At 45.6% G+C, this 23,671-nt stretch overlaps 3 protein-coding genes across 5 annotated transcripts; all 3 read right to left on the bottom strand.

Moving 5' to 3' along the window:
- Positions 1 to 526: 526 nt before the first annotated feature.
- Positions 527 to 7,457, bottom strand: castor1 (cytosolic arginine sensor for mTORC1 subunit 1). 2 transcript variants are annotated; one of them, XM_057032291.1, is made up of 9 exons: positions 7,131 to 7,457; positions 4,011 to 4,081; positions 2,920 to 3,113; positions 2,648 to 2,783; positions 2,247 to 2,370; positions 2,033 to 2,140; positions 1,786 to 1,868; positions 1,428 to 1,522; positions 527 to 1,340 (listed from the first exon to the last, which is right to left on the bottom strand). In XM_057032291.1, the coding sequence occupies exons 1-9, from the start codon at positions 7,241 to 7,243 to the stop codon at positions 1,236 to 1,238; spliced, it is 1,029 nt and encodes a 342-aa protein (XP_056888271.1). In that variant the 5' UTR covers positions 7,244 to 7,457; the 3' UTR covers positions 527 to 1,235. The 2 variants fall into 2 exon arrangements, with proteins under 2 accessions (XP_056888271.1, XP_056888272.1); XM_057032292.1 differs by having other exon boundaries at positions 527 to 1,307; positions 7,131 to 7,451.
- A 272-nt stretch (positions 7,458 to 7,729) lies between these two features.
- Positions 7,730 to 14,731, bottom strand: nipsnap1 (nipsnap homolog 1 (C. elegans)). Its single transcript, XM_057032293.1, has 10 exons — positions 14,591 to 14,731; positions 13,338 to 13,435; positions 11,918 to 11,963; positions 11,685 to 11,779; positions 11,316 to 11,386; positions 11,048 to 11,188; positions 10,738 to 10,769; positions 10,531 to 10,625; positions 8,657 to 8,740; positions 7,730 to 8,192 (listed from the first exon to the last, which is right to left on the bottom strand). The coding sequence occupies exons 1-10, from the start codon at positions 14,665 to 14,667 to the stop codon at positions 8,128 to 8,130; spliced, it is 804 nt and encodes a 267-aa protein (XP_056888273.1). The 5' UTR covers positions 14,668 to 14,731; the 3' UTR covers positions 7,730 to 8,127.
- A 1,252-nt stretch (positions 14,732 to 15,983) lies between these two features.
- On the bottom strand, positions 15,984 to 23,594 carry lrrc74b (leucine rich repeat containing 74B). Of its 2 annotated transcripts, XM_057032289.1 has the most exons (10): positions 23,347 to 23,592; positions 22,270 to 22,423; positions 21,572 to 21,714; positions 20,411 to 20,543; positions 19,910 to 20,116; positions 18,730 to 18,839; positions 17,815 to 17,930; positions 17,612 to 17,690; positions 17,186 to 17,281; positions 15,984 to 17,091 (listed from the first exon to the last, which is right to left on the bottom strand). In XM_057032289.1, exons 1-10 carry the CDS (start codon positions 23,419 to 23,421, stop codon positions 16,969 to 16,971), a joined length of 1,236 nt encoding a protein of 411 aa, XP_056888269.1. In that variant the 5' UTR covers positions 23,422 to 23,592; the 3' UTR covers positions 15,984 to 16,968. The 2 variants fall into 2 exon arrangements, with proteins under 2 accessions (XP_056888269.1, XP_056888270.1); XM_057032290.1 differs by lacking the exon at positions 17,186 to 17,281 and having other exon boundaries at positions 23,347 to 23,594.
- Between the last annotated feature and the right edge of the window lie 77 nt (positions 23,595 to 23,671).

Genomic DNA, 23,671 nt, shown 5'->3' with positions numbered 1-23,671 from the left:
AAAGAGAAAGGGAAGGCTAATGTGCATCAGAGAGCAGCTAAAGCTAGTTTCTGTTGCACACACACACACACACACACACCCCAAAAGATCTGCAAGAACTTGCTCGGGGTTAATTCCCGGAGAGTTTGGGGATCTGGTTTGAGGCCTCCTCACAGATCTCCTCCGGAGCACCAGGACGAACGCTTAGAGACGACAGTGACATTTCTACAAATTCAGATGAAAAATGGCAGGAAGCCGACTTCCTGCAACATTCTCCCTTAGTTACTTGGTATTACCAATCTCTGCGGATGCGTCAATCGAAACCTCCATCAGGTGATTAAATCTGCCAGTTGATGGGGGCACTTGTGGTTTGGTTGTGTGCAATTTTTTGAAACTTAGACTTTAATAAAGTGCAAAGTGATTTAGGATCATTTTATCTTAACACAAAACAGTTGGATTCCTCAGGAGTCATTGAACACTTCTCTTTGTCTAATAGTTTATTTAATTCAAACTGCTGATGATTGATGATTAAATGATGAGATGACACTTTCAGAGGAAATCTTTATTAACTGAAGCAAGACGAACAAAAAAAGAATACTTCAGTTTGTACAAATGTACCAAAGTTAACATTTACTGTAAGTGATGTTGACAAAAAACAGACAAACATGAACTTTATTGTGCAAATAACAATGTAAGACTTTGTGTTATTGACCTCTGGTAATACTAAGTTGAAAGAAAAGGCTGAGCTGAAACAAGTTGTTTTGATATTTAAGCACTTCCTGCACATTATTCTCCAAATCAAAGACCCTGATTTAACATAAATAACAATATTAATAATAATGTCATATTTTGAGGGTCTCTTCATGTTTTAAAGGAAAATACAGTTTCAGAGGATATTCTGTATCGAGAGTCCGAATCTCTGACATTGTGCTTGCAAATTTCAGTGTTGGAGTGTGTCTGCATGTGTGTTGTGTGTGTGTGTGTGTGTGAATGTGCAGGTGTGCAGCCCCACCAGAATCCCCAACCTCTTCCTCAGAGACACGTGGAGGGGGGGCTCTGGGTTTTTATTCTAAGGCAGGAGGTCTTGCAAACAAACAGCGCCTCCGGTGGTCAGTAGTTAATACTGCTGGTGACGCAGCGCTAGTCTAGGCGCGGGGTAGCTGTCTTCTCGAGCTGGCACAGCCAACCCCGGCCATTGGATCTGGAGTGGGGGGGGTGTCACGCTGAGCCAGGAACATCAGGGAATAACTCTGAAGTCAACTGGTGGCTGGTTCTTTCCTCTGATCCTGGAGCATGTCCACCACGCTCGCTATGTCCTCCTCTGGGACCTGAACAGTCCAGGAAGCTTGAAAGTTAGCTAACTGGAGGACACTTGATTCAAACCTCACAAATGCATCAATGTTTGACTTCTGTTTTAATTATTACTAAAGTGATAGCGGCATACTCACCAGAGCGTGATCGAAGCTGAAGGTGCTGATATAATACGCGGAGATGTCGCTCTCAGCGAGAGGCTGAGATATCTGTGCCACTATACCACACTCATCTACGAAGAAACATAGAAATTAGCAGACCGCTATCCTGGAGACGATGTGAGGACAAATACAAAGGTGTCTGAGAAAAAAAGCGGCGTTAACAACATCTGATTCCTTCTGTTCAAAACTTGTTCATGAAGACTGATTTTTTTTTCCTCCCATCTTGTTTTCAGAAGCGTTCCTCAATGCAAAGTTTGGTTGTATTTGGTTGAGTCTGTGTTTGTGAGCACTTGTTCAGGAAAAACCTGCTCTGTGGTGCTGAGCGGCCTCTTACCAAAACCCAGAGGTTGCCCCCCGATTCGGACCATCCTCCACAGCTCCCCCGAGGAGCTGGTGAACAGAAGATCAGCCGGGAAACTACAGACGAGAGATTAAAAACTTGGTTTTTGCCCAGCAACACACTGTTTGGCTTTAGGTTAATCTGTAACTGAGTTTAATTAAAAACAATATTAACCCAAATAAACTGACTCGCTTCCCTCTGGTGCCAAAGGTGGAGGGAGTGAAGAATGAGGAGGTCCTACCGTGTCTGGGCCTCCGTGTCCATCACAAGTGAGATGTAGCCATCGATGAGGGAGAAGGAGAAGAACTTGATGCCCTGGCTTGATGGTGACCCATCTTCCTCTTTTGGACTGAAGACCAATAAACACATTTGACGTTTAGTCAGAATCACAATCGCACAGAGCCGTCGTGTGCTGCCACCGTGTGGACAGCAGGGGAGCTGCAGCCACCTCTCACCTGTTGGAGTAGAAGAGGACGTCGATGAGCGTGGTGGCGATGGACGGCAGCGTGGCTGGATCCAGAGACATGACGCAGAACTGGTTCTGAGGGATGAGCACTGGGTGAACTGTAGGCTGGATGGCTGTTTTACCAATGAAAACAGATGACTGTTTTACCAATGAAAACCTTTAAATAGAACTTTAAATAGAACTAGCACAGTCACAGCATGACATCACCCTTTACTCACTCACCCATGTGACCCACACATTGATTTAATATGCAATAATGGAGGCACTAACATAGGTTTTTATTGAAAATTAGCATTGTTCCCCCAGATATAAAGTTTTGTGGGAAACTGGGAAACTTAATTAATCATTTCAAAAACAGCAAAATCATGCCGACGGGAAAGTGAGGAGTACCTTCTCTCCCGTTTTTCTGGAGTCCGTTGGAAACATCCTGAGAATGCACAGGGATGGACTCTCCTCCCACCTCCTTGAAGATACTGAATTCCTCCTCCAATGTGCTGATGACCACAGATAAGTCACTCTCACGCACCTACAGGCGATCCAGGGTAAAAAGTTATCACGGGGAATATTTGTGTTGAAGGAGGATGATGTCATTAAATTTAAAGTGGCCAGAGTCTTTAAATCAGGAGAGCACTGCTTGAATGGCAGCAGGAGAGGAGCCCTACCAGGATGAAGTCGGTCTGATAAGTGGAGAGCATGAAGACGGAGACGTGCTGCTGCGCCAGAGGAGCGATGACGGACTTGGCGATTTTTGTCACCCCCACGGCCTGCGAGCTGCTGGACGCGTTGCCATTGGAGACCACATTCAGCGGCAGCCAGATGGAGCCCTCCACCTTGAGATGCTCCGAGGGCTGGAGCTCTAAGTGTGTTAAAGAGGACACGTTGGTCATGTTTGCTACTTCTTTTTTTTAAATAAATGATGACAGTTTTAAATATTTTAAGGATGTTAGGAAATGATCAGATCTAACAGGTGATGTTCCTACACAGCATTACCAATATTCAGATTGCTCAGACAGATGACTCTTGGTTAATGTCAAAGTTCATGTGGCCAAAATATAAAGATAAGGGCCGTGCGCTTGAATCATAAGAGTCAAGTTGAGTGGGGGCAGGAAGCTGCAAAGGAAACTGCTATCTGTGGAGGAAGTAAACAAGAGGCCGAAAGTTATTTATGGAGGTTATTTGTGGTGATGAGCCCCCAAAATATAGTGTCTCCATCTTTAAATCGCGTCACAGAGGAAATAAGGTGTCAAAAAGCATCACGTGGCCACAAAACCTGCAGGTTCGGCTTTTATTCAGTGTCACAGCGATGTGAGCAAACGGCGCTATAAACCCTCCACGCAGCCGCTGTTCTGGCACCTAAACAAACGTTTACCTCTGAAAACAGTCAGGAACACGGAGAGCGAAGGAGACGAAGGCAAAGCACCCAGGGCTGATATCTGCCCTCCACGATGACCGGGACTACAGTTTGTGGTTATTCTGTATATTCTGCCTTGATCCTGAACTCTTGTGCACAGGTGCTGGTCCTTTCAGCCGTGTTAAACGGCGCTCTGTTTATCCCCAGAATGGCCGAACGCTTCGCTTCCAATAGAGACGCTGCGCCCTCTGTGATGCTAATGCTAATTACGGCTCCACATGGCTAAATTATTCCTGCTGCGGGCTGATGACGACCGAGATAAAAATCACTTAGAGAGTGGGAAGATCACCCTCCCAGACCTGTGAAGAGGACGAATGAAACAGCGTCTGCCTGGTGTTTCACCTTTGAACCCTTCCTCGTCGAGGACGGCGGTGTAGTTCTCTGGCGTCTCTGTCAGGCTGAAGAACTTACAGCTGAAACAGAAGAGAGAGGAACAGGTAAACAAACAGTGCTGTTCATTCAATAACCAACAAAGTCTTCTTGTTTTTCTCATCTGGGTAGCTGGGAATCTCAGAAGGGTCGGCGCAGGGCCAGCGTGGCGCTATTGTCTGCAGCAAACGCAGGGTAAAGTGCCAAACTAGGGCATCGCTTTGGTTACCGACTGCAGCATTAATGGAGGGACCCTGCACCAATCATCTCTTAGCTTGAGAGTGGCCCTGCAGCTAAAGTCCAGCAGATGTTACCTGACCCACCATACCTACCCAGACAGTAACTTTACCCCCCCACGTGGTCGCGCAGCTGGCATAAACTAAAATAAGTCTACAGCAGCACATGTGATTGAGAGGACTTAAACTTTACAGATGACGATGACAGACAGTCCCAATTCCAACCTAACATTTTAGGCTACATCTGTCTTTAAATGCTGCGATTATAACCTGATTATCCCTATAAAGTGATCACCTCTGGTCTAAAGTTTCAGGATGGAGCTCAAAGATTAGTGCGCTCAAAGAGTCAGGAGTTTTCTTTGAATTCCTAAAAAGGAAGAGCTTTTTATTTCCATTGTCCTCAAAGGTGCGTTTGGAGCCATGCCTCCTTCTCCCTGTTCACTTTCTACAGCAGTGGCCTGAGCGCAACTGCCAAAATCCCTACTCAGCAAAAAAGTAATCCCTGCCAGGGGATTGGACAGTTCCCTCACAGACGCAGCGAGAGGAGGCGAGGACATGAACCATCGGCTGGGCCGGTGAGCTCAGCAAGCTCCATTGTCCTCCTCCCCTCACTTCCTGTTGACCTTTCACCCCGGCTCAGTTTCCTGCAGGTGCTGTTTCCAAGCATCTAGTCAACCTTAAATTACATTACGTGTGTCCAGAGAACACGGTGGAGGCTTGTGTGATACACCTGTAACCAGAAGTGCGCCGACTGTTGCGAGACAACTGGAGGCCAATTCAAAAGCAGTGCAGGTGTTCGTACTGTAGCTAGAAAGTTCCGGGTTTTATTCCACGCTCAAAGTGCTGTAGCTGCCTGTTTGGGTGCCCTCCAGGGTCTTAACCTGGAGGCCCTAAACTGTCCACCAGGTGAGTGAGTGGTGTATTAAACCTTCTGATGCTAATGTGACAATGCTAACTGGACTTAGCAATTCGCGCAATCACCTCTGTGTTGCAAAGCTTGTGTGTTTAGGCTGCAGGAAAGTGGCCTCGGTCCACTTGGTATGTTTGAACAGCTTTATGGAGCCTGCGAGCGACCGCCGATCTCGATGCCTTCCGAAAACAAAATCCGCCCGATGAGGCGTGAAACAGCCCGAAAACGACAGATGGAACACAAGTGAAGAACAGAGGAAGCGGCAGGTACCAAGGGAGCGGTGGAGCGGGGAGGACGACCAACAACTGGACTTTGATCCACCTGGGGGGATGTGACAGAGGAGTTTCTCTGATGCTGCAGCTGAGGAAACACGATAAGGCGCGACTGAGGCTTCAGCTTGGCGGCCGCGGCGCCCCCCACAGCCACAGTGGGAGACTGAACACGTCTGCTACCTTCGCGGCGTCCTACAAACCCCTCAGGGTTCTCACGGGCTGTTCTTTTTCCAGAACAATGGGCTCGGTGCTGTTTTTCTAGGAATCCCTAATTATCTGGGGGAGGGGGGGACTTGTGTAAACACGGTGCGTGGAGGCCCTGACGGATCAGTGAAGCAGAAAGCGGAAAAACGACGAGTCTTCTGGCTCAATGAGGCATCTCTGTTCCAACAAGTGCTACTGGAAAAGCATCTGAAGGGCTCTGGAACCCCTAAAGCAGGCAGGTCTCGTGTGTCCTCGGCCCAGAGCAGCTCAGACCTCCTTAAAATGCAACTGGAGACTCTCTGCAGACTTTCTCTGAGCCGTTCCTGCTGATGAGTTCCAGGGGCCTGAGAGAGGGAGTCGGCCAGTGGGGTCTCTGTGAACTCCCGTCCTTTCCACCGTCCCACAACCTGCATTGTCTTCACACAACAGAGAGAACATCCAGAATGGGCTATTTCGATGGCTCCGGGCACGCAGAACTAAACTATTAAGACAGGCGTGCATTTTGTCCCGGACACTGAATGCACCACGGGGCCGGTTCTTACATGCTGACTCACAAATTTGAAATGTTATGTGGTTTTGTTTCTCGTAGAAGACTCACGGTTGCCTTCAAACTGCTGACGCATCCACGCGGCCCCGGCCCATGTGTGCAGCACGGCTCTGGAAGCAGCCGGGCGTGAATGGCCGGAGTGTCTGACAAGCGCCCGACAGGAAAGCAGATGAGGGCTTGAAAGATCAGAAACTTGAAAGATTGGGCGAGTCGTGCTGCTTTTCTGATCAGCTTTGGACGCACTCAGGACACATGCAGCCACTTCCGTTTGGCCTTTTTTTGCAAGTGTTTAGAATAAAAGGTTCTTAGTTTTGATCCTCCCATATATATATAGCAAATATCCATTTTTACAGTTTTATTTTGTTGTAAGCAAAAGATTATATTAGACCCAAGTGGCCGTTGCTCGTGTCCCTTTTTTTTTTTTTTTAAATAAAAATGTGATGTAAATTGGTCACAGGTTTAGAAGAAACCCCTCAGATGGAAAGAAGACTGATCCTTTGTACCCTTCGAGGCTGAAAGAGATGCTGAGCGTCTCTATGTGGGGCAGCCAGAGAAATAAACAAGTGCATAACAATGAGAGGATATCCAGGGATTAACTGCAAAATGGCACTGATGCCGACATGAGATCCGGACAATTTGCACAATGAATGATGAGTTCGGAGGAGAGTCTGAAACCCCGTGGATGAGTTTAAAGATATTCTCCAAAAAGAACCCGGTAGGTCTTTAATTAGAAACCCAACAGCAGCCGTTTTCAAGAAAAACCCAAGTTCTGCAGAACCTGACAGACTGTTGCGAAACATGGAGGTGGAGAAGCACCTCAAAAGGTCTGTGGAAGTCTGCACAGGCTTCGGTGCGTCTGAGCCGGACATGCACAGACAAGGAGAGTCGCTGTGCAGCAGCTTAGCTCTTTTACAAGGTCCTTACCGTGTTCTGTTCCGGAGAAATATCAGCTTAATCAAGGGGTGTGTGAAATGAACCAGGCCGTTCTTGGATATGCTGGTGACCCGCAGCCTGTGGTCCAAAATGTGCAAGTCCATGCTGTCGGCGGGGTTATTTTCTTGTCGGCCCACACGAATCTCTGCGACGCTGGTCAGTGGAACACGGCTAGGCCGGAGTGATGAGGAGCATTGGCGGCTCGGAAGAACCGCGTCCCGCTGCGATCACCTCGCCGGGAGGAAAAAAACATCCGAGCGACGCAATCTGAATCCAGCCCATCAGAACTACTGTTTATTCAAATAAAAGGGCCAGTCCCCCGGACGACACACCCCCTCCTCTTAAAGGCGCAGCCGCTATTTAAATAGCTCGCACGTGCCGCGGATGCGCGTGCGGTCATTTCCGGTTTTGCTGGCGGTGATGGTAAACAGGAGACAGATGAGGGCAAACATTATTAAATTAAATTAAATCATCTATGATTTATGTCGTTTTTTTGTTGTTGTTTTTTTTTTTAGCGGAAATGCTTCTTTGGAAAATAGATTGAAACCTTTAGTTCCCTCTTTAGTTCCTTCTTTTATTTGGAACACCTTTTCATAAGAAAAGCAAAAACAAAACAAGTACAAACAGCTTCAGACCACAGTGACTATTTTACCATTAAAATGATCACATATGTATTCCTGAGGTATCATAATTTTTTAACCTTCCTTTGCTAACTGCAAAGTGTAATGAGGGAGACTTATGTCCAATCGTCACGGTGATAAAAAGAGAACAGACTCAGATATGTTCTGTTAACACAATTCAGAATAAAACCAAGAAGGGAAAAAAAACCCTCATTTAACCAGTCAGCCTGGACACGCACAGGTTAAACATCTTCAAACCCAAGCTGATCGTAGTGCAAAGGCCTGAATGGAAAACATTTCATACGCGAGTGAACCTGAGATGAATCTGAGGGGCTTTTATCCAAGAGGTGCCCCAGGTTTCAGTCGGCCTACTGCAAAGGTGAACTCTTGGTGGGAATCAATATTCTGGATTCCATTCTTTTGATCAAAGCCTCTGCACACAGACAGGGAGAAACAAGTCAAAGCTTAATTGAGAAGTGCACACAAAGAGAATAAAACATCCAGCTGGTGCAACATTGATCTCTGTTGTATTAAATCCTTTTGTACTTCCTGATGCGTCATTTTATGGCCTACGTTGGGATACATGTTAGACGAGCTCAGCGAGTCCTCTACTTCCTCTCCTGTCCTAGAGTGGAGGCTCCTTCTGCTCTCCTACCTGACCAGGAAGTGGTAACGTGGCAAACGAGCCATCTTGTACAAATAGAGCTGCTAGCATCGGTGGAGCGTTGGAGCAGAAATCCTAACAACACCTCGGGAAATTTAACCTCGAAGGTAGCCGATGTGAAGAATAACATTTCAGATAGGACGTGTGCAGATCTACACCGACGACTCGCCTGAAGCCATGATGATGGAGTCTGTTTGTTTTAAACACAACCAGAGGGTTTGCATGTGTAATACCTGTGTTATACACGTTCACATCCCATCCCTCCTTCAGCCAGGCCGTGTTCCTGGTCTCCTCTCGGGACTGCAGGCTTTCATAAGCTGGAAAACAGCACAACCCGGAGATTTAAGACAGTCGCGTCTAATTAATAGCAACAGTTCCATCTAGGGTTAAGACTTGCTAAGGCGGGACAAAAGAGAACATCTGGCCTTTTAAAATGAGAGGAACCAGGCGGGCAAAAAGGATTTCATAAGGGATCTAAAGTACTTTATGATGCGTGTACAATCAAATCAGGGAACGTTCAGACATGCGGTATTTTCTGTTTACTTTACGTCATCACATGTTTCTGTCTTGAGCTGAGGGTTAAAATTGTAACGTCACTACCAGAGAGAACAGACATTCTTTGTGCTGCACCGATTACATCAGCACACAAACGTAACACACGGTCAAAAACAACAAATACCGGTGACGGCGTGTAAATTCAAGTGGAGTCAGATGCCAAACCTGATATAACAAAAGGCTTGAACCTCACCCCACAAATGATAAACAACATAGAGGTGGCCGATCTGAGAGAAGAACCCGCCTACGGCTTCGTTGTTTTCCTGTCTGTGTCTGATGGCCCTCGCCCTGGTTTACACACATGGCATCAGAGAGGTGTGAGGATCACCACCACATTTGGACCAAGGGATGATCTGACGTTCACATGACAGCGGGTCATGGGATACAAGTCGGGCCTCACCAATGGTTTCCCCATTCGATCATAGTTCCTGGCTGAAACGCGGAGAAAGAGGGCCGGCATTAGCATTGAAAACACAACTATTAGGCCTGAGAACACAAACAGATATGCTGTCTCGTAACAATTCTGGCTCATACCGGCCCTCAGAGTTTCATCATAGCTCTGCTGGTGCATTCATGCATAAGTGAGGGTCAATTCCAGATGTTGTGAGCTCCAAAGTCAAAATTGAATGGAAAAACACATGAAATCTTCTTATTCGCAACAGCATTAACTACACAGAGCCGAAGAGTTCAACTCTTCTGTGGGTCGATACCTTGAGGTGATAGCTGCGTAATTCATAGATGTTGGGTCCTGGTCGTGGCAACGGTTCATTCCAGAAACTGAACTCCAAAAGGAGCTGATTTCGCCTTGAAATAAGCATTTTTGCCCTTTCTTTCCGAAACTCCATGTACTCCTGAGGAAAGAAAAACCCCCTTCAATTAAAAATGTATTCAGGCTCCAAACTTTTCTCATGTTCCAGAGATAAATGACACATCTCTACTGTGAATATCTCTATTGTGGAAGGCTGGAAACATGTGAACCTTGTTGTTTTTCAGCTTCACCAGACAGTCTGTCAGGGCTGGGTAGCCTCCTCTGTACCTCCACAGATGCACTGCAGACACACACCAGCAGAGGTCACTGCAGCACCGGGTTTGAGCGGCGCTGCTTCGACAGGAACGACAGGAGACGTCATCCAACCCACACAAGGTATATTATGACATCCACATCTGGAAGCTTCTCTACCCGTCCCTACATTACCGTCTGACTCTATGTAAAGGAATTACAACCAAACTGCCGCCTCCGTAGATTAAGAAATTAATCCATTCACTGGAACCTCATACTGAAAAATGATTTCAGCGCTCAGTGCAGAAAGTGATGTTGTTTATGAAGCAGAGGTATTTTCTGTTTACTTTACGTCATCACATGTTTCTGTCTTGAGCTGAGGGTTAAAATTGTAACGTCACTACCAGAGAGAACAGACATTCTTTGTGCTGCACCGATTACATCAGCACACAAACGTAACACACGGTCAAAAACAACAAATACCGGTGACGGCGTGTAAATTCAAGTGGAGTCAGATGCCAAACCTGATATAACAAAAGGCTTGAACCTCACCCCACAAATGATAAACAACATAGAGGTGGCCGATCTGAGAGAAGAACCCGCCTACGGCTTCGTTGTTTTCCTGTCTGTGTCTGATGGCCCTCGCCCTGGTTTACACACATGGCATCAGAGAGGTGTGAGGATCACCACCACATTTGGACCAAGGGATGATCTGACGTTCACATGACAGCGGGTCATGGGATACAAGTCGGGCCTCACCAATGGTTTCCCCATTCGATCATAGTTCCTGGCTGAAACGCGGAGAAAGAGGGCCGGCATTAGCATTGAAAACACAACTATTAGGCCTGAGAACACAAACAGATATGCTGTCTCGTAACAATTCTGGCTCATACCGGCCCTCAGAGTTTCATCATAGCTCTGCTGGTGCATTCATGCATAAGTGAGGGTCAATTCCAGATGTTGTGAGCTCCAAAGTCAAAATTGAATGGAAAAACACATGAAATCTTCTTATTCGCAACAGCATTAACTACACAGAGCCGAAGAGTTCAACTCTTCTGTGGGTCGATACCTTGAGGTGATAGCTGCGTAATTCATAGATGTTGGGTCCTGGTCGTGGCAACGGTTCATTCCAGAAACTGAACTCCAAAAGGAGCTGATTTCGCCTTGAAATAAGCATTTTTGCCCTTTCTTTCCGAAACTCCATGTACTCCTGAGGAAAGAAAAACCCCCTTCAATTAAAAATGTATTCAGGCTCCAAACTTTTCTCATGTTCCAGAGATAAATGACACATCTCTACTGTGAATATCTCTATTGTGGAAGGCTGGAAACATGTGAACCTTGTTGTTTTTCAGCTTCACCAGACAGTCTGTCAGGGCTGGGTAGCCTCCTCTGTACCTCCACAGATGCACTGCAGACACACACCAGCAGAGGTCACTGCAGCACCGGGTTTGAGCGGCGCTGCTTCGACAGGAACGACAGGAGACGTCATCCAACCCACACAAGGTATATTATGACATCCACATCTGGAAGCTTCTCTACCCGTCCCTACATTACCGTCTGACTCTATGTAAAGGAATTACAACCAAACTGCCGCCTCCGTAGATTAAGAAATTAATCCATTCACTGGAACCTCATACTGAAAAATGATTTCAGCGCTCAGTGCAGAAAGTGATGTTGTTTATGAAGCAGAGGTATTTTCTGTTTACCTGCTTGATCCTGCTCCCCGTACCAGGTGGTCCAGCTTCCAACCACCTCACATGGGTAGTCTTTGTCCTGATGCAGTTTATTTTGCACCTCGGCCCTGAGAAAGTAAAAAAAAGCCATTGGCCATTTCCCCCCCCTTATTGCAGATGCGACTGAAGTGCTAAAAAGTTAGATTTGAAAGACCGGCAACAAGTCGACGGGCGGTCGAGTGATATTAAAATGTGGCTGCGCTCACTCTAGATTTTCATACGCTTCCAGGCAATCCGGTTTGACGTTGTGGACTGAAAGAAAGCCAGAGCAGAGAGGCCCACTTCAATTCAACAAAGTAATTTCACACTGCAATTCAGAGGAGACTTCGATATCCAAAACAGATTCACTTTCAGTAGGTTATGGGTTACGGAGGATGGCGTTCGAAATGAAACCCCTACAAGCTGAAATTGATGCAAAAAGAAGGATCAAAGCTGCGTGAGGGTGATGGAATTCTCGAAGGACAGACACACGGATCACTGCAACCTCCAAAGACAGAAATAGCTGTTTCAATCTTGCAAAACTTCACAGGCCGGATGCGTTACGCCACTACAGAGTAAGCTGCCGCCGCCGCTGCCGTGATGCTAGCTGCTAACAGAAGCTTCTGGCTTCCTTTTGGCTCAAATAAGTCTGGAATGATTTAATGAACCGGTTTGTGCAGAGGCAGATACGAGGCGGCCTGCGGAGACTCAAAACAGCACATTTCATTAGGAACAAAACACAACTCTATCATATTCAATGACAATTGGTGTCCTGGGACCCATATTTCAGAGATGAGCTCCGTGAGGAAGGATCCCGTCAGCATCGGAGTCTGGCGCCACTTTATAAATGGACCACCAGCAGCTGCTGGATCAGTGAGATGATGTGACATGAAGGTGCCTCTGTGCTCGAAGGGTAAATAACCGTCTAAATGCCTCCGTGGCTGCTAAATGTTTTTGGCCTTGGAAACAATTCAAACGTTTAGACTTTTCCCTATTTTAACCTCAGCTTTTTAAATCTACTATTGGATCAGTTATAGACACATGATTGGCCCCGTCATCCACTTCCTGCCCCACACACACACACACACACACACACACACACACACACACACGTACTGCTATCTTTATGATGTCTTGTCTTTCATAGATATAATGCATTCCCCAGCTCCTTATCCTAGCTCAAACCATCCCAACTAACCCACCCCACCCCAACACACACACACACACACACACACACACACACACACACACACACACACACACAAACACTTAAAACCAATTCTAATTTCTTTAAAGTTTCCTGGACCAGCCAAATACTGTATGTCCTCACTTTCCTCAAATGTCCTCTGCAGAATTAATATTTCGGTACTCAATATGTATCAAGTACAAGAAAACGCACACACACACACACACACACACACACACACACACACACACCACACACACACACACACACACACAACACACACACACACACACCAATGGTGAGAAGAATCACTGCAGAAAGGCCTTGAGCCAGGAATCAAGCACAGAAGCTTCCAGCTGAAGGGAATGTGAATGAGCTAAGCAGAACATAAAACACCCCACAATCAATGAGGTTGGAATAATACTGGATACTGGATTACTACAAAGCAAAGTGTTGCTTACATTGTATTTTGTAGAGGCTGCTGGTCTCTTTCTTTGACAGCAGGTTGGAGTGGGCATCTTTTCTGGCATGGACTTTGTCCCCGCTCAATGACAACCTCCTACACAGAACCAAAATGAAAGCCGGTTTAACACAGGCTCAAACAAAACACAGAGACATTAGCAATAAATGCAGTTCTAATGGACGGGGTCTCCAAGATGGACACCGCATTGTCCTTTCATGGGAAAAATACGCGTATTGTGTAAGTGAGTGGGCTGCCTGTCATCGTTGCTGATCTTTGTTACATCCATGGAGTGGATAATAACGGGAATATAAATCACAGAAAGACCCCTCACTGCAATCCAACAGGTTCCAAAAAGCATATGAATCCTGAAAACAAGTTCTCGTCCTGCCTTAAGAAAGTGGAAAAAACATGAACGCAGGAAGAACTTTGAAGAAATTGTCCATTTATTTGCTGTGTAAAACTGCATCCAAGTCCAAGGACATGTTCATGAATCCTAAAGCAGAAAGCTGCTTCAATGTGAACTAACCTCATTTTCTCAGCTGAGCCTCATTTAAGATTTTACAGACAATCTGTAATTATCATATTTTGGCCAAGAACAGTTCAAAGAGAGAGGCCGGTACGAAAGGATTATAGCGATGTGTTGAACATATGATAACTTGTAGCCTGCGTTCAAGGCCGTCTTTTAAACACTTTCTAGTTTCTAGTTTCATTATTCTAAAATCCACAAACATTGAAGGTCACCGAGACTTTGTTTTAATAATCTTATGGGCCAGTGGGTTTAATTATGAACTATAATTAGAAATTTCAAGTTAATTCCCACATGGTTCACTCGGTTGCAGTACACAAGAAATAAGGGAGCAGGAAAAGGTAAAGACTTGATTTAGAACAGAGCAGAACACAAGAAAAATCTGCAGTATCTGGAAAAACAAGACGTTAATGGTGGCTTCACAGGACAAAGGTCAGATTTCCAGCAAATGATTACAAAAGATGTGTGTTGATCACTAAAGCAAATAGCGGGACTTCTTCATGCTCCTTAGCATTATAACAGGGAGCTTTTGAGGACACTTGAGTGTTTACATTGAGTGAATCACGGCTAACAACACGTCAACAAGACTAACATGTTTGACAAAGAAAGAAAATAGCAGTCAAATGTGCTGAGCGTTCAGATGGAAGAAGCAGACAGACAGGATGTTACAGAGGGATCCAGTATGCTAACGTTAGCTATGGTTAGGATAAATATGAGGTCTTTACCTGGCCGCCTGCTGAGGACTTGCAGAAAGTCTGCACAGTATTTGTGCTTTAGACCTTAAAGAAATGGCCTTCGCCATGCTGCTCCGCTACGTTAAAACACGTCCTGCACCACACTGGGCAAGTTAATGTTTAACCTCCCCATCCAGGGCCGGCCCTAGCCAAGCAAGATTTCAAGTGGGGGCCCCACCATCCACTAAAAACCATCCTCAAACATGCAAATGGGTAAAATAAAACGCAATCAATGCAAACACTAGTAACAACTGTTATTTCTTTCTATTATTAGCTCATGTGAGAGCTAGCGTTTGTTTGTTAGCAAAATAACGTGTAAAGTTTTGAATGAATTCTTGTTAAATATCCAAAAAATGTTGAGAAAAGCTCATTAAAATTTGGAGATAATCCGGAGGAACTTTGACCCTTAATCTTCCAAAGATCATAGGTCAAGACTATCAAAGTAGAGGGACACTAAAGCATCCGTCACTGCTGTGTAACCTTGACTACTGCACATATATGATGGAAAAGGTCCCGCATTCACTGATATGAATTTTCAGTCTACCACATATAATGTGTGACAACTGAGCTTGGGCAGAAGCCAATCACAACGGTTGGCACTGTGACGTGGAACCAACCTGAGGTGTCACCTGCCACATTTCAGAGACTCAAGTGATAATGAACGATCTGCCTCTGACTTCTTTAACTACATTTTTGGGGGCTGCGACTGTTGGCTCAGCATTTAGGAACCCAGAATATGACCTTCTTCCATGCCCAGTATTGACTGTTGCCTGGACTGCAGTAAGAGGAGGATTTTGGACTTTGGAGATCAGATGACGAATGTGTGTCTCTTGCTCAGGTGAATGAGCAGGCAAACATCAAAGGCTTTGTCAAAATCACTCTGAACTCCACAAAGTCAAACCTGGAAGCATTAAAAAGAGAGTAAAAAGAGAAAAGCCTGCAGCAGGGAGACCCCACGCGCATCATAGCCTATAGAGGCGGTGGGCTGATGAATAGAAGGCTCCACATGACAGTAGTGTGAAGGCAGGGTTGCTGGCCTTGACATAGGTGCTGGTCGAAGGGTTCAGGGTCTGGGGTCAAAGTTCGTTCTTGTTGTGTCTGTTGACATCTGTGCTACCTGCAGACAGCAAAGTTGTGGGTAACAGAGCAGAGATGAACGAGATGCCTTCTCAACTGGGACAACTGAGGACTCTGATCGGGTCACAGAGGGATAAAGTGCAGCAGGGGGAGACGGATCCAAACCCTGGAGTCAGATCCTGAGGAGTCGAGCACTGGAAGCCTCATCTTCCTCACAAAAGGGAGATTTTAAATGACCTTTTTTATACGTCACATGGCATGGCAAAATGTGACGTGTGAGCAACAAATTAAAAACAGGCAGCGTGGGTTGAGTGAGTAACTAGTTTTTATTTCTAAAAAGAGGATCTATGGTCCCAAAAAAGGTTGGGAAACCTGTCAAACAACTATTCTATAAAACATGAGGATTCTAGTTAGAGTGAGAAAGTTACTGTCTAGAAAGATGTTAAAAGATTGCATTTTCATGGTTATAATAAAAAGAATATAGGAATACATTTAAAAAATAAATGAATAAAAAAAAGACCAGGGACCTCAGACGCTAATTGAACTTTCGTAAGTGTAAAGTGATGAATGTTCGACAGTCTGAGTCATTCCACATAATATTGACAATGAACCTCCAGACATCACGACATTGAGATGTTTTGTGTCAATTTGCACTTCTGTTTCACAATAATAATGGAAAAATAAATCTTACATCCACATAAACTGAATTCAAATCATCCTTTCAAAATGGTCTGTTTCTTCCTTTAATTGCGCTGATGTGCCTTCATTTCTAGATTTTAACGGACACAATTAGATTTCACCTAAACTAGATTAAAGAGAATCAAATCTATAACATTTTCCAGGATGGATACTTGCTACCTGCTATGCTTGATAGATGCACGGCAGCGTGTTGGAGCAAACACGTCTCTTATCTAACGCAACCGTTCGCTCACAGGCTGGTTCCTATATCGGCAGTCGTGCACTACTTAAATCTTTTTTGTGCACTCCCACTTTCACTTCTTTTCATACACATCGTGGCGCTCTCTGATCCTCTCCATCACTCTACCCACTGACATTATATAACATCCAATCACATCTCAAAGGGACCGGGCTAAATACCTGTTCCCAGCTGTGTTCCGTTAAACAATATTTCAACCAGGCTGAGCGTCGCTGTTGAAAAGTTTAGAAGGTTTTTATTCCCAAAAAAAATCCCTCATTGCACTTTTTACACGTTCCGCCTTTGGCGCCGTCGTCTTTTCAGCCACAGTGGAACAGCAATTAGCCTAATTCTCTCCTTTAAAATGGCTCCAAAGTCACTTTTCAGTCTTGTGTTTTGTGAATGCTCCAATCTTGCCGCCGTGATTGACTGCAAGCGCGGGGAAAACCTCCTTGGTGGCTGCATACAGGTCTTCAAAATCCTGGCTGACTGTGATGTCCTGGAAAGGAATGCAGGCAGGGAAGAGGTTGAATATGTTGGAAAATGAGATCTTTGGCAGAAAGCCTGGTGGATTGTATGAATTTGCAGGTTACCGAGAAGTCTAAGGCCTCTATGGCGGAATCTGGATTTTCCTGCATAGACTGTAAGATTCCATAACAACCAGCATTCTGAATGGGGTTCTTTCCAATCTGAACAATCATAAAATGTAAGGTGCCACATAAATGCACAGACATTTGATATTTATTGTCAGCACTTTTGATTTCACGGCCATTTTTACTGACAAAAACTGTATGTTAAAGTTGTTTCCCAATAATAGCTCATTTCTCCTGATTCCAGCCAATCCTGAGGAGAATAAAATCAGGAGGAGGGAAAAAAGTTCAGTAATTAACTATCATTAAAAGTGCTGCCGCTTAATTTGTGTCAGCAACAACAGAAATTAAAACAGTTAGGCAGAGTGATCCGTTTATTTGTCCCATTTTATCTACCGTTGCTCCAAAATTGCTTTTCAGGCGACTTACTTGCAGGATTCTGATTGTCTTGTTGTGTTTGAGGCCCAAGGCTAAGTGAATAGCTCCTTCAGGAGGAATTCTGTTGTTACTGTGGGGAGAGTGTGCAATGTGTCGTGTCAGGGAAAGAAAAACAACCATACGAGGCATAAAAGTGTGTTATTACGCAATGTCATTGGTCTGGTGGCAGCAGGTCCGAGCCTGTTTAGCCGTACCTCACATTTAACTCCTCCAGGACTTCGTTCTCCCTCAGAGCCTGACCTAAAGCGACGGCTCCCTCTTTTCCGAACCCATTAAATGAAAGATCGACGCTTCTGAGGAAGATATTTCCCTGAAAGAGAAGAAAAAAAGCCCATCTCGATCCACTTGATCATCCTGTTCATTAGAGCCAGAAACCCCAGAGTTTCTCCTGCTGTGAGGTGAAGAGCTGCTTCTGCTATGATAAACCACAGTGTCCCTAACATTTTCACCTTATTTTTGAAGCCTATTATATTTGCTGAGCTCGTTAATAATGGCTAAGCGTACCCGAGGAAGAAGGGATCACATGATTAATAATCAACTCATGTATATGTCATGACTGAAGAAGCCAGTGTCTCCTGGTGACAGCATAAGCCCCGCCCCCCTCTTTTGTTTCAAACAACACCTCGACTCAACATTAAAATCCTTCGGACGTTTTCCCAGTGAGGGTTTCTGTCCTCGTACACAGATCCTATCAGGCTGATGCCTCTTCAAGGCTTCGCTCTCTTGCTCAGATTAGCAAGCATCATGATTGACAGCTGAACTCTGCGCAGGCGGCCGTGGAAACCCGGAAATCGATACCGCGGCTCCATTTCTTGGTTCAACTCCCCGGGACGCATTTTGTCGGCCGCAATTGAAGTCTTTGAAATGACAGCCGTCGTCGTGCGGCGCTGAGATGTCATCAGCTCTGAAACGCAGCCTCCTGGGCCGCTTAAAATATATGAACGACTCTCAGTCTCCAGCTGAAATCTGGTTCTGCAAATGGTTCTGTTGCAGTAAATCCTCCCAAAATTAACACCTAAGCTGCAAATAGATGCATTTGCATAAACAGTTCATCCTGTATTCTGATATAAAGAATGTAATGAAAATATATGCGTGTCTAGGTATGTTACCCCGAGGCCGTTGGCTAACATCACAGCTCCTCTCCCACGGATGCAGTTCCAGGCCAGACTTACAGATCTCAAACCAGTGTTCTCTGACAGAGTTGCTCCCAGAATTTGCCCTTAGAATAAAAACAACAATAACAACAACAACAACAAAAAGCCCCGTGAAAACGGAACTTCGGATTCTTAGAAACAAGCAGATTACGCAACATTACGTAACTCTATCAGCTGCATCGTGAGGCTCCTTCACCGTTAAGACCGTTACAAAATAAATCCAAACTGAAATGAGGTCAGGAGGGTGGATCATCCTAACTCACCTCACAGCACCACAGGATGCTCAGAAGGTTAAAACGCCGCCATCGTGTTTGGACGATAAAGCCAAATCTGATGTACGGCGATAAAATCCTCCTAATCTTCTGCTCTCCTGATGGTTTCTTCTCCATTATCATCACGTTTCCCTGCCTCTTGTCTCATCTGTGTCCTGATTTAAGGAGGCTTTAATGAATGCAAAACGTCGGCGACCTTTGAATGCCACCGCCGCCTGCTGTCCCACGGCTGCTGACAGGTAAGACCTGAACCGAGCTCCACTTCTAAGGGAACCCTCGCTAATCGTGAACGTCGTGGCATTTTACCGCATCTCGGAATTTGGGGTTGATTGGACGTAAATTCCTGAGGCCCAGCTCGGGGAAAGACAAAGGAAAGCATCTTTTTTTTGGAAGGGGGGATAAAGGCTGTTTGTTTAGAACAAGCCAAGTGGAAAATCAGACTCAACGCAGCCACCAGGGGGCGCTACTCCCGTTTTTGCCTTCACATAACTGAAATCAATGAAAGGACCTTTGATTAATGTCTACACCGCTCCTGACATGTTAATAGCACACGTGATACCGCTGAAGTTGAGGTTAGCATTGAGATTAATTTAAGGGTAAAATGACAAGCCAAACAAGTAGTGTAGGCTTTAATTACAAATGTAGGCAGACCTGTCAATAAAACACCTCTGCAGCCTGTCAGGAGTTTGTTTTTCACGTTAACACGTGGTCACATGGGGGTGCGAGCTCGCCAAGCTTCAGCATTTGAAGGGAGTTACGATGGGCCCCCTCATAAAACACTTTAAAAGCGTTTACATCTGATTATTGATGCAGCATTGGGACGTTTCCTGGCCCCCGACGCGTCTGTCTGAGGTCGGCGCTACCTGCGCGCTCCGCTAGAGCGTTGTGGCTGAGGTCAAGGTGCTGCAACCTTGTGTTGACAGTCAGCGCCTGAGAGAGCCGCTCAGCAGCCTCGTCTGTGAAGTCGTTTCCTGACAGGCTGATTTCCACCAGGGTGCTGTTCCTCTGAAGCATGTCGGCGACGGCGCCGGCGCCGCGGTCCCCGAGATTGTTGTCGGAGAGGTCCACTTCTGGCGTTCACACACAAGTAGACAGGGAAATAAGTCATTTATGGGGATCAGGTACTGGAAAGAGGAAAAATACTGAGACTGGAAGGAACAACATCCTTTAAAAAAGATTTTAAAAAAATTATTATTCTTTTTTACCAGGACTCATCGTGAAAACTAAGAGTGTAAAATGGTGAGATGACTCACACCGACCATTTTCAACGACAATAAACTGTGTGCTCGTGCAAAAAATTGGGGTGAGTTGAGGAGGTGGCACTTCTGCTGAAAAAGGAGGGGGGGGAGAAACTGGGTGCCCACCTGTGATATAACAATTCTCCTTCAACATCTCGGCTATAGCAGCTCCGCCCATCCCCTCCATCCAATTATCTCGTAGGTTCAGCTTCAGTACTGAAGTGTTGGTTACCAAGGCAACCGCCAGCGCTTTGGTGCCCTGCAAACACACATCCACCCCCTTATAAAGTGAAATTCTTCTGCATCTTCTGTTTGTCCACAGCAGAAATTTTTCCCATTAATAGCACTGATGCACACACGCACACACACACACACACACACACACACACACACACACACACACACACATACACACGTACACACACACGTACACACACACACACACACACACACACACACACGGGGAGAGAGAGAGAGGGAGCGAGAAAAATATCAAAACTGTGAGGAAAAAGAAAGCATGATGGATATGTGTGGAGGTGTAGGTCAACAACAAAGAAGCTAGCAGATCATGAAAATGATAGTTTCCATCAAGGACGCAGCAAATGAGACACGACACCTGACGAACACATGAAAAGCCCCGTCCCTTTACATTAATGTGTGTTACATAGGATTATATAAAAAGCCCTCAATTCTCAAGACATTAGAGAACAAGACATAAATAACACTGATTTCCTGTTAAGTTGTCACATGAAAGGGAGAATATTCTTCATTTGTACAGAGAAAACACAGTTAGACTCAGGTTATTGACCTACAACTGAGGGTTTATAAGTAAAAATGAGGAAAAACTAGATGACCAGTGATATAGAAGAACTATTTTTTCTGCCTTTGCACCGTTTCTTTTGGTTGGTATTTTTTTAGAAAGTGGGAGCACTCCAACAATTTTAGCTCTTTTCCTTTGTCCATCTCCTCAGGAAACAGGCTCTTAATTACCACACGCTCCATTACATACACCCCGGTTGATGATTAGGTGTTTTCACCGCTGAGCAGGTAGTTCAGCCCAGCTGCTTTGGGGCTTTGACAGGCAAAATCACATTTTAAAGCTCAAAATCTGAGCTACGCGTGGCAATTTCTGAGCTGCAGTGAAAAAGCACCAAAACCAGGTGCTAATTAGAAGCTGAAGCTAATCCTTTTCAGACCTTTAGCTCATTTATAAAGAAGCAAATCACAAAAATTGCTCACGTTGGCTCTAGCTAGCGCGAGCTACCGGCTGCATTCATCCCAAATCACCTGAGGCCCCAGAGAGCGATGCATCAGCAGCATTTCACTGCTCTGAATTTGCCGCAGGAAGGCAGAAGAAGGCACCACGCGGAACTTTTCACACGCCCTCCTGTAAGATTTCTGGCCCGTGGAGTCAAATGTCGGCACCGTACCTGCAAAATGAAAAAAAATTCATATTAAAAAAGTATCACTAACTGTTCCAAACTGGCGCAGAATCGGAGCTTCACAACCTTCCATGACAGTTCTAATCTGTTCCAATTCTCTTGTGTGTCAGGAATGGGAAGAGTGGTTCAAATTCACTGGAATCCTTAGAATCCAGGAATCCCAGCAAGCTTGAACCGAACACTGAGGCATGATTGTATCTCTCACTGTTCCCCCACAGGGGAGGAGAACATGACAAGTCCCTCATGGACGATTCCACCCTGTCAGGAGAACATACTCAGACAAGACCTTTGCTGAAAAGGAAGCCTGGTTAAAAAGACGGCGATGAGACGGAGGACGGGGCTCTGCACACGTGGGCCGTTCAAAGAAGAGGAGAAACAGATCACCGGATAAATGGGCTCCGTTATCACAGGGTTGTGAAGCACAGAATTAAAAAAAACACGTCTTTTCGAACACATCTGCTCATACAAAGTGAACATTTCACCGTTTTATTATATATTCAAGCTCTTCTTGAATATTTAATCTAAAACCGTCCTCCTCTGTACCTCTGAGATCCAAATCGGTGTCAGCATCTCCATCTCCATCGACGCGCTCCTCCTGCCCTCCGTCCGTCTCCACTTTGTCCTTTTCTACCCTTCCATCCCTGTCAGGGTTGAAGTGTTGCTCTCCTGGCCCGCGCAGGGCAGCCTCTGCCCCCCCCTGGGTGAAGAGCGACCAGATGAGACGTGATGGCTGATCCAGGATGACTGCTGAAGTTTCCTGAGACCATCGTGCACCAGTGTTGATGTGATGGAGACATTTGTGGTTGAGAACTCATTGGCAGCAGTCAGAGGCGTCTCGGTGACACCCCCCCCCCCCCCCCCACCCCCCCCACTGCGCCACACGTGCACACATTCATACATGTGCCAACTAAAGTCCGGGCGATTATTCATCATGGCTCCAGAGGACGCTCCTGGACTCCTGCCTTTTAATATCCCTCCCTGACTTCAGTCCTTTCAGACTGGAAAACAGCTACTTTGAAAACTTATCTTACATAAATTGACGCACGTCTATCAAAAAGCCATTTCTTAGATCGTGATCATGATTCAGTATTTTTTTTTTTTTTATGAAGTGAATGCTTTGTCCGTCCGTCCGTCTGATTCTTAGCAAGATATCTGTAAAAGATAACGAACACATTTTATTGAAATTTTCAACCGGGGGCCAAGGAAGAGACGATTAAATTTTGGTGACGTTCCAGAATCCTGAGGGACTCTGAACTTTACAAAGATCAAAGCCAAGGGGCTTTGAAGCGACCTGTGGTATGTAATCATGTATTGTTATTACCTGTATATAACCCACGGGTGGGAATGACCTGTTTGGATGCAGGTCTGTTCTCTGCGAGTGCTTTTGTTAATTATCATACAATTACCTGTTAGCAACATGCTAATTAAAAGATAATTAAAGTGATTAAAGCACCATATAGGCTCCCTCCTCCTGCAAATGAAATCACAATTACATGCACCAAAAGAGTGTGCGTGAAGAGAAAATACCGTAAAAACCGTTTGTGACCTGTCACGCAGCTCTCCTTGGTGCACAAGAATCTGCCGTGCACTCGAAACTTGGCTGGTGCTTCAGCCTCCTACCTCCCCCAGCTTCTCAACTTCTGCGTCACCAGCTTCCACCACAGAAGGCGGCAGACTCCCCTCGGCCGGCTTCATTCCACGAACCGTGACACAAGTTTCTGCTCCTCCGGGAGAAGAACTCCACTTAATTGTTGTTTGTCTTTTAATTACTGATGGCAGCTGACCTGCAGGCAACAATCAGTTGTTGGGCAAAGTTTGAGTCGTTGGTTTGTTGACAAGTTGCCATGACTCCAAGCCAGACAGCGAGACAGCCATGGCAACGTGAAGGTGAAGAGTTGGCTTGCTTAAGTGCCCGCTCGTACACACACACACACACACACACACA

This window comes from Takifugu flavidus, chromosome 5 (genome assembly GCF_003711565.1).
Source record: "Takifugu flavidus isolate HTHZ2018 chromosome 5, ASM371156v2, whole genome shotgun sequence".
NCBI classification, from domain to species: Eukaryota; Metazoa; Chordata; class Actinopteri; order Tetraodontiformes; family Tetraodontidae; genus Takifugu; species Takifugu flavidus.
This window is presented reverse-complemented; position numbering and strand designations above follow the sequence as displayed.